General features: G+C 42.6%; 1 protein-coding gene across 1 annotated transcript in view; it reads left to right on the plus strand.

Annotated features, from left to right (window-relative positions):
* The window catches only part of zcrb1 (zinc finger CCHC-type and RNA binding motif 1), a 31692-nt gene extending 20725 nt beyond the window's left edge, over nucleotides 1-10967 (plus strand). Inside the window, exons 4-8 of the mRNA XM_073058899.1 lie at nucleotides 4766-4877; nucleotides 4987-5094; nucleotides 8404-8513; nucleotides 8602-8683; nucleotides 10125-10967. Coding sequence (XP_072915000.1) covers nucleotides 4766-4877; nucleotides 4987-5094; nucleotides 8404-8513; nucleotides 8602-8683; nucleotides 10125-10265 — 553 coding nt within the window. The 3' untranslated portion in view covers nucleotides 10266-10967. The remainder of the gene's footprint in view (nucleotides 1-4765; nucleotides 4878-4986; nucleotides 5095-8403; nucleotides 8514-8601; nucleotides 8684-10124) is intronic.
* Nucleotides 10968-15541: the final 4574 nt, after the last annotated feature.

Genomic DNA, 15541 nt, shown 5'->3' on the forward strand with positions numbered 1-15541 from the left:
AAGTGGCACATAGACCAGAGTGGGCTGGTATTGTTAGCAAACCACTGCTGATTTGCATGTAGCCTGCAGGTGTTCATCATTGATGCAGAGATGGCTTTATGAAAAATTAGAATTTAACATTTGGGGAGACAAAGTTGATTTCATTCCAAGGCTCCATAAAAAGGAAATGAAATTTGCACTGAGAAAATGTCTTTGCCCAAGGGGTATTAGTTTCCAGATTTGATGGTAATTGTAGAATGAAGGATGTGCTGGGCCAAGAGGTAACATTGTGTCAGAAAAGAACTATGCTGCCCACAACCCATCAAGATGTCCAGTTTTGAGCTGTTAGAATCCAATTTCACACAATGATAGAGTTTCAAAATACAACAGCGGCTGTATTCATTGTAAAGATTTGAATCCATCAAGAGTAAGACTGACTACTTCTGACGCTATCATTCACAGATGCACCCATCACAGTTAGATTGATGAGAATGAGATGAAGTAGTCAGATCCCTTGTGTTGGTTCTTGGCTTGATCTGATAATGTCCTTCGGGCTTTGGTCAGCAGCAATGATACAGAGGCAGTCTTGGTGATGGACACAGAAGTCTCCCTGCCAAAATGTATGTTTTGACCTTGTTTCCTTGTTTGCCTCCAAGGGCTTTTCAGATCCACAATGTAGTGCTGAACTAATTAATCTTGTAATTAAATGCTAATTAAACTAATCCTTCTTACACATAGTCCATATTCCTCCATCCTGTACATATTCATGTGCCTACCTAAGAGCTTCTTAAATGCCTCTATCATGTTTGCTCCACTGCCACCCTGATAGGGCACTCCAGGCATGTACAATTTTGTGTGCGTGGGTGGGATGGGGAGGAAACTTGACCCACATATTTCCTTTGAACTTATCCTCTTTCACCTTAAATGCATGCCCTCTAGTATTAGTCATTTCAAACCTGACAAAAAGATCATACTCTAATATGGGACTCTCATAACCATACTGACTTCTATCAGGTTTCATTTCAGCCTCTGCTAATAGTGCCTGGCAGTATCTAACCTGGCTCTAATCCAGGCAGTATCCTGGATAACCTTTTCTACACAACCTCCAAAGGCTTCACATTGTTCCTAAAATGTAGTGATCAGAATTGAAGGCTGCAGCATATCTTTTTACCCATATGACTCAGTAGATGAGTCCTCCATTATGTCCCCTCTGAGGGCAGATGTACAGTATTTTATCCCATAAATAGAGCAACTCCTGCCACCACACTTCCCTCCCATCCCTTATCCTATCTTTTTCCAAAAGATTGACTCCCTGGAACATTAGGCATCCAGTCCTGTCCCCGTCTCAACCAAGTCTCTAGAATGAAAACAACAACATAGCTCCATGTTCTGATCCAGCTGTAAGTTCATCACCCTTACCCTTGATACTCTTAACATCAAAATAGACACACTTCAGTCCATCTTTCGCATTGTGTTCATTACTTTGCTTCAGCCTGTCCTTCCTTACAGGCAGAAGCTTCCTCTCAATCCTTCCATTTTCTGACCTCATTGTCTGGTTCCCATCCCTCTACTAAATTAGTTTAAACTCACCTGAGAAGCACAAGCAAACCTCCTGACCAGAGTAATAGTTCTTCTCCAGTTAAGATGCAACATGTCCCTCATGTACCTGATCAGGAAGAGGTTCCAATGATCCAAGAACCTGAAATCCTGTCCCTGCACCAACTCCTCAGTGACAAATTAATTTGTTCCATCCTTCCATTCCTGCACTTGAAATATGGAGTAATTCAGAGATTACTATCTTTTAAGGTCCTGATTTTCAGCACAGTCTATATACTCACTGCACAGGACCACATCCCAAATTCTACCAAAGTTGTTGGTGCATCATGACATTTGCCTGGTTCCCCTCTCCCTTGAGAATGTTCTACAGCAACTCCCAAGATATACATGACCCTGGCACCTAGGAGGCTACACATCATCCTGACATCTCTTTTGTGGCCACAGAATCGTCTGACTGTTCCCCTAACTATTAAGTCTCTTATCACGATTGCTCTGCCTCACTTCACCCTTCCTCACTGGGCCTTGGAGTATTCAAATGGAATGCCACAGAGCAATCCTGACACCCATCTATCTGCTGCCTGTACCTTGGGTGTGGCCATGTAGGAATGCTGAGTTGTCAGCTGATGAATAGTTATTGCTGTTAATCAGATGGAGGATCACTTGTCAGTGTTAGATCTGCAGCATGAGGCTTCAGTCTACAGTCCACAATGATGAAGAATCCCAGTACCATTTCCACTTCAAATATGTGTGACTGCCCCTATTTCAGTGCCATTTCATTGAAACAAAATATATCAGTATGTTTGATATATAATTGGCATGATTTTGTCAAATATGACTACTACTTGATTTGTTCTGCCAAAAAGGACCATGTGGTTGACCGGGTTAAGACCAGCTTTGCCAAATCTGAATCTGTTGCTGAGGTTGGTGCCCAATGGTCTGTTTGGTTTTGTTTTTATTGTGTTTAATGTAGTGATGAAATCTAACAAAGAATTCAGCATTCCCATAAACCACTGCCCTTGTCCAGAGAAGGCAAGTCATGGATGGTGCACAGGAAGAGCTTTGAGAGTGAACAGGCTGAGGTTAAGGAAGAAGGCATCTCAGAGGCACCAGAGTGGAAAATCTCATAAGAGTAGGTACAACAGAAGTGGAGAAGCTGTGAGAAAAGGAGGAGGGTGGAGTGAACAAAGAAGATGTTCGCATGAAGGGTGACAGTGAGATTGAATGGTGCGGCTGAGAGAGGCTTGTTAATTTGCAACCGATCTGTCTGAATGTGTAAGTAGAAGATGAATGAGAACTGAGCACAGAAAAGAAACAATGCTGGAAACATGACAACAAAGTTGCTAGGAATCCAAAGTAAAAGAGAATATTGAAAATATTCAGCAGCACAGGAAACATCTGTTGAGGGAAAGATGGATTAACATTACATATTGATGACCTTGCCAATTCAAATGCAAACTATTTCAAGCTGTTAAGCCCTCGTGACAGCATCTGCAGAAAATCACAACTCTGGTTATCCAACAGGAAACATGGCAGGTGAAACTTTTGGAGCTGGAGTCTACAGGAACATTAGGATGATTGAGCAGCTTCCTGGGGCTGTGGAGAAGTAATACTGTCCATTGTATTTATAATGGTATTAAATCAACTTCATACCTAAAATAGCAGATGAAGAACTAACAAGGATATTCTGCCAAACTCTTGTCCTGGTACTGTGGTAAGAAAGAGAGGAGAGACCATGAAGCACTTTTGATCTCCTCTCAGCTGAATAATTGTCCTGCACAGTGTGTGAAATTACTGGGTCCACCTTGTGAGAAGTTAAATATACATAACAGAAAAGAGATGAGATTTTAAATCTGCACATAAGCTAGTAGTTGTAGATCTATGAATTAAATATACTATATGTCATATTAATACAGCTCCCCTGAGGTAAAGGGTCTGCTTTTGCTATGCCTGCCACAATAGATTAACATTTGATGTTGCTAACTGTATAGTACTAGCAAAAAACATGCAAAGTATTGGTAAGCGCTGCTCAGCAACACAGTTGTTGACACATTCTATCTTCCCGATGATTCAGAAGTTTGATTGAACTTGTGTCCTTTCGTTTACAGGGCACATTTGGGCAGTTTTCCCCATTGATGGTTTAATGCCAGCTGTTTAGGAAAGCTTGTTCAAATTAATGCATGGTCCTGTAGCTTTTGCTGTGTTCTGTACTCACAGACATTTCTCATTCACAAATACTGAATCAAATTGGCTAAACTAATGGTGGGGACATTAGGAAGTCAAATTTACTTTTTGCTGATAGTGGTTGTAAATGCTTCAGCTGTGTTTTTGGTCCTTCTACTGTCCCATCAGTAGGGGGAAGCTGTTGGATCCACCACCTCCTGTTGGCTGTTTAATTATCCATCACCATTTAAAGAGAGTTTAATTCCTTGGCAAGTCTCCTGCTGACTACATCCTGGGATTTGTTATTGACCAGAAAAGAGATCTTGGTCAACTTGGCAGGCCACACAAATAGTACAGCAATAAGAGCAAGTCAGAAGCTGGGTATAATGCAGTGAGTGACTCATCTCCTGGCACTCCATCTTTTTCAGCTTTCCACAAGACATGACAGGTACATGATGGAAACCCTCCACTTGTCAAGATAAATGTGCCTTAATAATTTGAAGCCTGACAGAATGTTAGACAAATTACTCTGTATAACTCATCCACCATCCTAAACCTCATTCCTTCACCACCAGTGTTCTGTGGCTGCAGATTTTGTGTTTGACAAAATACAGAGCACTTACTCAGCTGGGCTACTCTAACAGTATTTCACAAACCTGCACCCACCGTGAAGGCAATTGACGTTTTCCTTGTCGGTATATGCAAATCTTGGAACATAGAGTCATATAGCATGGAAATAGGCTCTTCAGCTCAACTTGTCCATGCCAACTGTGTTGCCCAGCGAACCTGTCCCATCTGCCCGTGTTTGGCCTATTACCCTCTAAACCTCTGTTATCGTAACTTCTTACCTAACAAAGGTTTAATTCTTTTCCCTGAAATACTTCAACAAAATAAAATGACTTAACATTACCACTTAGGCCTTCCAGGAATGTGATTAAATGTTAGTTTTGCTTGTGGTGCCCACTGTGAAACATTTTCACTATTTATATTGCCCCCGCAAAGTATCTTCAAATTTAGTGGCAGGTTTTTAAAATTTTATGCAGGTTGACAAATACTGTTTATTTTGCAGGGTTACAGTATTGAGGGACAAGGATTCCAGGAAAAGTAAAGGTGTGGCATTTGTTCTGTTCCTGGATAGAGAATCGGCACATAACTGTACCAGGGCACTGAACAACAAGCAGGTGAGTTAGAAACCTTTTATGAATCAATTCATTTTTATTTCATTTTCAATGAACAATAATTTTCTTGTCTTCAACTTCCCAAATTTTTTTTTCTATTATTGGACTGCAGTTGTTTGGTAGAACAGTGAAGGCGAGTATTGCAGTTGACAATGGCAGAGCATCTGAATTCATCAGAAGGCGCAATTATACTGACAAATCCAGATGTTATGAATGTGGAGTAAGTACAAAATAAATGAAAAATGTGCAGTAAGTGTTAATATTCCTGACGTATCACCAGAAGAAGCCTTTTAAAAAAAAGCAATTAAATTATCTAAATCTGTCATTATAAAAAATTACCTCAATTAAAAGCTTTTTTAAATGATTGATAAATCCATATTACAGGCACAATCCTACTGAGAAACCTAAAACCCAAACCGATTGCTAGCGTAATAATCTGTTCCTAAAGCAAAAACAGTTCCAGCTTCACTCTGAAATTTAGAGATAAAATAAATAATGTACATGTTGTAGTGCAGCAACTATGCATGATCTCTGTCCATGCCAAGTAGTCCAAGGGTACTTGCCATCAAAAATTCAAAGGGCAAGCATACTTGAATTGAATAAGCAAGTAATAAGAGAATGAAGAGATGATGTAGTATTTCTTGATGGTAAGTAGTTTTACTTCTGGAGAACATTTTTTAATTTTCTTGAATTGGGGGGGGGGAAAATCCACCCTCAATTCGTGCTGCCATCTGTAAGGAGTTTAGATGTTCTCCCCATAACCACATGGGTTTCTTCCGGATGCTCCATAGTTGGTAGTTTAATTGGTCATTTTAAATTGTCCCATGATTAGGCTAGGATTAAATTGGGGAAATGCTGGGCAGAGCAGCGCAAAGGGCTAGGAATGCCTATTCCAGGTTGTATATCAATAAATAATTTTTAAAAATTAAGTTTACTAATTTTGCTCATGATGGCAATAATCATAATGCTATTTCTCTTTGGTTTAAGTATATGTTTCAAACATAAATCTGGGTGTTCCAATCTCGTGGGCAACTGCTCTAGGGGTGTGTATGTGTGGGGGGGGTGCGGTCATTGTCAGTGATAAAATTGAGGAATGGCACGATAATAAAGTCACTTTTTTTCAATGTTTCAAATTGTGAGTGGAGAATTGTGTGGTTGCACAGAGGGGCAGAGAGAAATGCACAGAAACCAAATGTAACATGAAGTAGCTGTAGTGTCCTTTTCTAACAAATGTATGAGCCCCAACTTTCATGCTGCAGAGTCCAACAGACTTATTATGGGCCTTTGATTCACATTTTACAATATATCTGTGCAGGAGATCTGCAGCACTTTAAGCAGGTAAAGTCACAATGAATGTTTTTTATTGTTTAAATGAGGATATGTTAACTATTCAATGTAATATAATGAAAGCTAAAAAAATAGAGGTTGAAGATAATTGAATCCTTTACAACTGAGAATCCGCTTAAAAAATACAGTGTTGTTCAGGAGTAATTGAGAATCATCACAGAACTTGAATATTTATCTGCACTTAAATATGTAGATCCTAACTTCTGTTCAGTACATAAATAGTAGATAAAATTGCAAATATGTACCTTTAATGTGTCTTAATGCCAGCTAATACCCAGGTACTGGTAAAGCAAAGTTCAGGAGAAACTGAGGAAATTAGAACTACACCTGGAAACTGCTGCCTTATTTTCATGCACAATGTGAACACCTAACCTATTCCAGCTTGGACTATTGGCATCTTCCATCAAATTTTTCCCCTTTAAATTTTTCACCCTTTGAGTGTTTTCATCAGAATTAAGTACTTTTGGTTTTGCATGGTAACTATTGAATGAGGCATATAGCAAGTTTTTCACTTTTTAATGTTTCAGCTTGGATCATTTGAATATTTCTGGTTAGCTTCCCTTGTGATCAGTTCTATCAATTGAACATTTAAAACAAATCATGAAAAGGTTTGGGCTTTGGGTTGGAGGATAAGTTAATTAAAATTTTAGCTGATCTCCACTACAAGAAAAATACTAATTAAAAACAATTGGAATAGTTTGCAAAGTTGATGTATTGCATTATAAATAGTTGTACATGAATAGTCTGTAGACCATACATAGGATCTTGTTTTAATGTTCACAACAAGGATTGCACACCCACATTTATTATTTACATACATTGTGCTTGATCCTCATCTTCCCTCCAACAGCTACACTCTTATAGTATCTTCCTTTTGTAGAGAGATATGCATTCTTATTTACCAGATCAACTAGAGTCTCAACAAAAGTAGCAAATTTAATTAGACCATAAGACACTGTGTATTAAAATGTACTGTATTTTTTAATTAAGTATCTCAAATATCTAAAATACTAGCAGTAAAATCTGTTTATAACTGAAATGAAGTGAAGATGGCGGCGCGACACAGTTTGCAGCGGCCTCTCCAGAGTTGACATCTGTTATTTGTTAAGCGGGGTGCCATGCACAATCCTTATCTGATGAAAAATGGACGTGGGAGCACAGAGGAACGTCTGGAAATCTCCAGGAAAGCCTTCTTCATTGCTGCTGATGTTGTGAGGTCCAGGTCTCTGCTGGGAAGAACAGGCCCCCAATCCTCAGGGTTGCGTTGCCAATGGCCTTTGGCGGAGGCGTCGTAGTGCGCTCAGCAGAGGATGGTGCTCAGAGAGGCTGTGCTGGATGGGAAGGTCGGAGGCTTGGAGGTTCGATGGACTCGGAGTCCGCTGTGGTCAGGGCACTTTCACTGTGTGCTGCGTTTGTGAGGCTGAGTCCGACGGAGCTTTCATTGTGTGCTGTGTCTGCGATGCTGAGTCCAGCGGCTTGGAAGTCCATAGCGGGGGTATTCCCTTCTACCGCTTGCGTGGGATGACGAGTCTGTTGGGACCTTGAGCACTTGTAGAAACCGTGTGGTGGTTTCTTTCGAACTTATATTCTTTTAATATCTTTGGACTATTTTTACTGTGCCCATGGTCTGTTTTTTTTAATCAATTATGGTATTGTCTGCACTGTTGTAACTATATGTTAACTACAACTATATGTAACTATGTTGTTTTGTGTAGGTCTTGTAGCTTTAGTTTTTGGTTTGTTGGGTGGTAGAGTTGGTCTCTTGACTTGGTGTGTCTGAGTAGTCTTGTTTTGTCTGGTGGGTTTGGAGCTCCTTTCCGGGGAATTCGCTAAGATGGTAGCGCAATATTAATATGCAGCAGCCTCTCCAGACTCTGGACTTGGGGATTACCAAACGTTATGTGGATTTTCTGGTGTAGTCTGTTTTGTCGTGTGCTTTTGTGATATCATTCTGGAGGAACGTTGTCTCATTATTTTTAACTACATTGCATTTGTGGTTTCTAAATGACAATAAACTGAACTGAAATGAGTTGCCATTGGATAGAGTTAAGTGCAATGTAGCTTTGATCTTGTGGCAATAAGAAGTAATAAGCCAAGTTTTCTTCACTAAGTATTGAACTATAGGGTCTATAGAGTCAAATGGTTGCCATGACTCTTGTAATTTAGACTTTTCTAACTACAGGACTATGGTCATTTGAGTTATGCTTGTCCAAAAAATATGCTTGGAGACCGAGAGCCCCCCAAAAAGAAAGAGAAGAAGAAAAAGAAAAAAATCAGTGAACCGGAAGAAATGTACGTATTTCACATTATTAATCTGCTTTTGGAAAAAAAACTGTTTGGTTGAAGGATGACAGCCTCAAAGGATATTTCTACATTTCAGTGAAGAGGAAGAGGAGGAGGAAAGTGAAGATGAGGGAGAAGATCCTGCTCTTGATAGCTTAAGCCAAGCTATTGCTTTCCAGGTATTACATTTGAGAATTCACTCAAATTAGAAAATGTGCATTGGCTCCTAAAATTTGTTTGTAAACATTTTTTTTCATTTTTAGTGAGTACATTTACATCTCCAGCTTGACATAAAAGCTTTTGGAGCACGATTGTTCTGCTACAGTTTGTAATTGAATTATATTGTTATTGATCTCTTTGTGTTCAAGATACAGTATTGATTCCCATAGTGCTATGATGCAAGATTAATTGGGTATATTTCCAAAGATAGTTGTAGCAAAAATACAATGTTGTATGCCATAAAGCTCATACAATCCTCCATATGTAGTGGTTTGTTCTTTATAAAAGATTGATAAGGAAATTAAACATTAACTGAAGTTCTGTTAAAATATGAATTGAATTTAGCCACAGGTTTATTGTGTTAGGATATTCTTGTGGCTCCTTCTCTATCACTAAATCACAGTTGGCTAAGATTTAGGACAAGAACAAATAGAGCGGTCTTTTCATTCATTTGTCTTTCACGCTACTCTTGCCTCTTGTGTCTTTGTCTCTTGTGCCTTTCCCTCTCTTCTTCCTTATTATCTTGTGAACCCCACCATACTTCTCTGCTACCTCCCTCATTCTCTCTTCCCTTCCCCCCCACCACCATTGCTGATACCTTACAGGTCCAAAAGCTCTTTTTCCACCTCGACTTTAAATAAACCAGGTCCTTTTCCTGCATTGAGAAATGTATTGCTGATTTATTCCTGTTAGGAATTGGTGAGATCTGAGGTGTGATATTGTTCAGTTTATTCGTTCCGTTATTTGACAATGGATGTTCATGCAGTGGGAGCATTTCAGGTTTACTGAACTGACAGTTTGGGCTGCTATCTCTTGAGGAGAAGTTCATGTACTCTCTTGGAGTTTAAAAGAGAGAGGGTTGCAATCCAAATAAGGTTATGAAGGGCTTTTACAAGATGAATGTAACAGCCATTTACTTTTTCCACCTCGTTTGTTTGCCTCCCCCATGTTCTTAATCTGGCCTCTGGTAAAATTGTGTATGACTTTATTTGTTTTTAATTGTTTGGTTAGAATTTTAAATTAATGTACTTTAAATTACTTAAGCTGTCAGAGCCTTGCTGTTAGATACAGTGAATCTGCTCATTAGCCTGTTGCAAAATTAAATTCAGGCAGGTATCAAGCATTGGAAAATCCATTCACAGAGCTGGTCCCTGGACAATCCAGTTCAATTATCCACTTTTACAAAGTTGCTGTGGTTCTTGGGTAGAAATTTTGACCATTTTCTAATTGATGTTGGTTTACTGTGAGATAAGAATGCATTCACTGGAAACTGACAACAGATGCTGTGTAATAATTTGTTCTCAGCTTGAAATATAGTTTTCTTGAATCAGAACATATCTATGTAATGCAAAATAAGTGAATAATGTCAGTATCCTAATAATTTATACTTGTTCTCAACAGCAAGCAAAGATTGAGGAGGAAGAACTTAGACGTAAACAAACAGCTGAAGATGCAAATGAATGTTCAACATCTGAACTGTCGAAGCGCCCACGGATAAAAAAAAGTGCATACTTCAGTGATGAAGAGGAGCTGAGTGACTAGATTGTTTTTCAATGTGTATTTAAATAGAGAAAAGGCATTTAAATGGTCCAGGTTAATTAGACTAGAATTCAAGGTTTCATGGATGCTCACAGCCATTACAGATGGACTGAATATTTTAATACCTTTTGGAATATGTGATTTTATTTTTCATTTTAATGCTTCCAACATTCATAGTGAAAGGATTATTATGAAGTTTACCAACAGCTTACTGATTGCAGTGCTTCCTAGCACATTTTTGCATATGGTAGCCAAACTTTAATATTCCACTTTCATGAGTTCAATCTCACTGTGAAGACCACAATCATGGAAACCTTTGTTGTTGTCTAATTCAAAATTGTTGTGTATTCCCTCAAAGAAAACACTTGATCAAATTCCTCCTGTGTGAATGAAATAAAATTGTTTCAGACACACTATTCTGACTTCAGAATAAAAGCTGGAATTAATTCAATGTTCAAAATGGCAGTTGCTTAGACTTTTTTTAAAAACTGCAGAAAAATATTGTTGCCCGAAGATGGTATATTAGCCAAAGATTTTGTTTGTTTCATTATTGATATACAAATGGGATGGTTAAAAGCATCTTCAAATCTACTTCCGATATGAATTATGTGAATAGTTAAACTCTGGTGTGTAGTTGTTATTATTAACTTTAATGTCTGAGCTTATTGTAAATTTTTATTAAAAATCCACATGGTGAATTCCAAATCTCAGGTTTATAGAATGTTTTTACGTTCTTTACAGATATATATCTACATCTATATCTATCTCTGTCCCTCTCTATCTGTAAAGCTTTGGAACCTTTGATTTTAATTAGAATTGCAAAAGAAAGATTATTCTGTCTTGTTCTGGATGAAGTCCTGGAAATGTATATGTTGTAGTCGCGCGCAACGCACTACTAAAGAAACACACAGAGGCAGAGAGAGCTGAACTCAGAATGCCTTTACTGATTCAAAATCGCTCGCTTAAATCTCTCCTCCCATGGGCCCCTGTATCCCCGGGAGGTCCACCCCGAGTGGGTAGTTCCAAACGCGCTACTGCGTGTCTGCCTGCGGCTCCTGATGGCAGCTCGAGTCCCGTGTGTGTGTGCCGCCACACCCCTGCCCCCCCCCCCCCAGAAACATCCATCGGGGGATTGGAGCCCCCAGTCTGTGTGGCTTGCCTGGCTGGCCGGCATTGCCGGCGCGATGTGGGTGCCCTCACTCAATGTCCAAGTGCGCTGGTTTGAGGCGGTCCACTGTAAAAGTCTCTTCCCGGCCACCCACCTCCACGACACACGTGGTTCCGTTGTGCTGGATCACCTTGAAGGGTCCCTCGTACGGTCGCTGTAGAGGTGACCTATGCATGCCCCTGCGAATAAAATGAGCAATGAGCGTCCTGGCGTAGGACTCGTAGATGTGTCTGCGAGCGGTATGGCTTCCGGCCATCTGGTGAACCTGTCTACCATGGTAAAGATATAACTGGCAGGGGGCTGATGATGTCCACGTGGATGTGTTGGAACCTCCTGTGCGTCGGCTGAAACTGCTGGAGGGGAGCCTTCACGTGTCGCTGGACTTTGGCGGTCTGGCAGTGTACACAGGTCCTGGCCCAGTGTCCGACCTATTTGCGTAAACCATGCCAGATGAATCTGTCTGCTACTAGCTTGATGGACGGGTGGGCCGGGTCGTGCAGCGTGTCGAACACCCAGATGGACGGGTGGACCGGGTCGTGTCGAACACCCGGATGGACGGGTGGGCCGGGTCGTGTCGAACACCCGGATGGACGGGTGGGCCGGGTCGTGCAGCGTGTCGAACACCTGGATGGACGGGTGGACCGGGTCGTGCAGCGTGTCGAACACTCGGCGCCTCCATGCTGTTGGTACCACGGGTCGGGGTTTGCCAGTAGACACATCGCACAGGAGTCGATCCGCTGCCGGGCCGATGGAGATGTCCTCCAACCGGAGCCCCGAAATGACGGTGCGGTAAGCCGGGATCTCGGTGTCTGACCGTTGTGCTTCCACCAGTGCTGCATAGTCTATGCCTACTGAGTGGAGGCATAGGCAAGACTGTGTGTCGGCGATGACGTTGTTCTTCCCTGTGATGTGGCAGACGTCCGTGGTGAATTCTGAAATAAAGGACAGGTGCCTCTGCTGCCAAGCCGACCATGGGTCCGATACCTTGGCCAGTGCGAAGGTGAGGGGCTTGTGGTCTGTATACGCGGTGAACTTTCCTTCGAGGAAGTACCGGAAATGCCGGACAGCCAGGTAGAGCACTGTCGAAAGAACTCTCTGTCGAAAGCACTGTACTTCACCTCTGGTGGCTGTAGGTGCTGGCTGAAGAAAGCAAGTGGTCACCACTGATCCTCGAACTGGCACTTCACCGGATTGATTGCTAGTCCGGCGATGCTCGGACATTGGCAGAGCTGACACAATTGTGCCACGTGCTCTTGGTGCAAACTGCTGCCCACCAGGATATCGTCCAAGTAAATGAAAACAAAGTCCAGGCCGCATCCCACCGAGTCCATGAGCCTTTAGAAAGTTTGGGCTGCATTCTTGAGACCAAAAGGCATCCTCAGGAATTCGAACAAGCTGAACGGGGTGATGAGGGCTGTCTTGGGCACGTCGTCGGGGTGCACTGGGATCTGATGATATCCCCTGACCAGGTCGATTTTCAAGAAGATGGTCGCGCCATGCAGGTTCGCCGTGAAGTCCTGGATGTGGGGTACTGGGTATTTGTCGGCGGTTGTGGCTTTGTTGAGCCTTCTGTAGTCTCTGCAGGGCCTCCATCCTCCTGCGGACTTGGGCACCATGTGCAGCAGGGATGCCCACAGGCTGTCAGAACGGCATACGATTCCCATCTCTTCCATCCTACGGAACTCCTCCTTGGCGAGGTGGAGCTTGTCAGGTGGGAGCCTGCGAGCTCGAGCATGCAGTGGCGGTCCTTGCGTGGGGATGTGGTGCTGCACACCGTGCTTGGGGTCGGCCGTGGAGAACTGCGGGGTGACTATGGAGGGGAATTCCGCCAACACCCTGGCGAATTCATTACCCGAGAGGGTCACGGAATCCAGGTGGAGGGCCGGTAGCTTGGCTTCTTCGAGCTGGAAAATCTGGAACGTCTCGGCGTGGACCAAACGCCGGCCTTTTAGGTCGACCAGGAGGCAGTTGGTTTGTAGGAAATCTGCCCCTAGTAGTGGCTGTGACACCGCTGCCAACGTGAAAGTCCAAGTGAAACGGCTGGACCCGAAATACAGTGAGATAGTTCACGGGCTGTACGTCCAAAGACTGGTGCCATTTGCAGCGGTGAGTTCGAGGCCTGGGACCGCGTTACAAGTGTCCATGTTCGAGGGGGGAGAGTACGCTGACTTCGGCCCCAGTGTCTACCAGGAAGCGCCGCCCAGAGTGTCAGTCCCAGAGGTACAGGAGGCTGTCTTGGTGGCCAGCCGTCATAGCCATTAGCGACGGCTGGCCCCAGTGTTTCCCGGAAAAGCACATGGTGGATGGCAGCGGCACGTGCCTGAGCTCCATCTTTGGTGATAGAAACACCATTGTTCCGAACTTTCATCTTTTTCCCCTGTGGGTCTCGACAGCTTCGGTTGCGGGGCCTGGGCTTTGGGCTGCACAGTCATGGCTAGGCCATATTGCTTCCTCTGCCAAAGGACATCTGTTTTAGCCGCGACCCTGCGTGAGTTGCTGAAATCCTCACTCACGAGGAGGAAGCGAATATCCTCTGGCATTTGCTCGAGGAACAACTGTTCAAATAAAAGGCATGGCTTATGGCCGTCCGTGAGCGCCAGCATATCATTCATGAGCTCGGATGGCGTGCGGTCGCCCAGGCCGTCCACATATAGGAGCCACGCAGCCTGTTCGCGGCGGGAGAGTCCGAAGGTACGGATCAGGAGCGCCTTAAGAGTGTACCTGTCCTCCGTTGGTGGCTGGCGTAGGAAGTCGATGATCCGGCCTGCCGTCTCCTGGTCGAGCGTGCTGACCACGTAGTAGTACCGTGTGGCGTCGGCTGTAATGTCTCTGATATTGAACTGGGCCTCAGCCTGCTCGAACCAAACGTGGGGCTGAGTGGCTCAGAAAGTCGGGAGTTTCAGAGAGACCACGCTATGCGAGTTACTCGAACTCATGGCTGGTCGCTGAGTCGCCGGCTCCAGATGCCGTCTGGAATGTCGGAGTTACTAATGTAGTTGTGCGCATCACGCTACTAAAACACACGGAGGCAGAGAGAGCTGAACTCAGAATGCCTTTACTGATTCAAAATCCCGTGCTTAAATCTCCCCTCCCATGGCCCCTGCGACCTGCGGGGCGGACATGACATCAGACTGTCCCCGGGAGGTCTGTCCCACGTGTGTGGGCCGCCACAATGTATTTGATCTCCACTGGTCATTAAATTCTACTCTCTGTCTAAGAGCAATTGAGTCTTATAGTCTCAACTGTGGAGTTGAATAACTGTGTATTGACCTTGCAAGCCCTCATAGGTTGCCCCTAAAATCCCAGCTCTTATTTGCATATTTATTTTTTTCCTATATTAATTTTAAATGCTTAATTTTTCAAACAAAATGTTTGTTGTTACTTTACCTACAACAGCCATTTTATCTGAAGCTAAACATGTATACTAATTAATTATATTTGTAATTTCAAGTTTACAAGATTCCTACTATGATCTCTTGTGCATTTAAGCATCCCAGAAAGACAAAAGGTTTGATCCTCTAGTCTTAAAGTGAGATAATGGCTTAAACATCTCAGAAGCACAAATCACAAGCTACTTGATGTAATGATTCTGTCATTGCTGAACAGTGCACCATGCAGGTTCCCAAGATCATTGAATTGGAAGATCAACTAGTATTTTTGATCATGAATAAATAGGGAACTGGTAAATGACTTTCCATCATTTTATCTATTGGTCATTTTAAGTAATACATTTTCTGATGCAACTGTGACTAATGACATCTATCTTTTCATAAATTTATTCATTATGTATTTAGCAAGGACCAATAAGATGCAGAACTTACTATTTGATATTCTTGAACCTAACTATGTATTTGTCTTCAAGGTACAGCTCACCCCTTTATCCTCACAGCAGATGGACTCTGAACTTGATCTCCTCAACTACTTTCAGCACCTACCCTAAATTCCACTGACTTTTTGAAGCTTCTGTTCTAGTCTTCACCTGGTGTTCTGAACCAGACTATGTTAATTTTGCTCCAGATGAGCCCGAGTATGTGTGCCCAATTAATCAGCTGACGTAGCAAATTTCCAGATGCTTCTATCTGAATTCATGAATTAAAAATGAAGAGAATCT

The sequence above is a fragment of the Hemitrygon akajei genome, chromosome 10, assembly GCF_048418815.1.
Source record: "Hemitrygon akajei chromosome 10, sHemAka1.3, whole genome shotgun sequence".
Lineage (NCBI taxonomy): Eukaryota > Metazoa > Chordata > Chondrichthyes > Myliobatiformes > Dasyatidae > Hemitrygon > Hemitrygon akajei.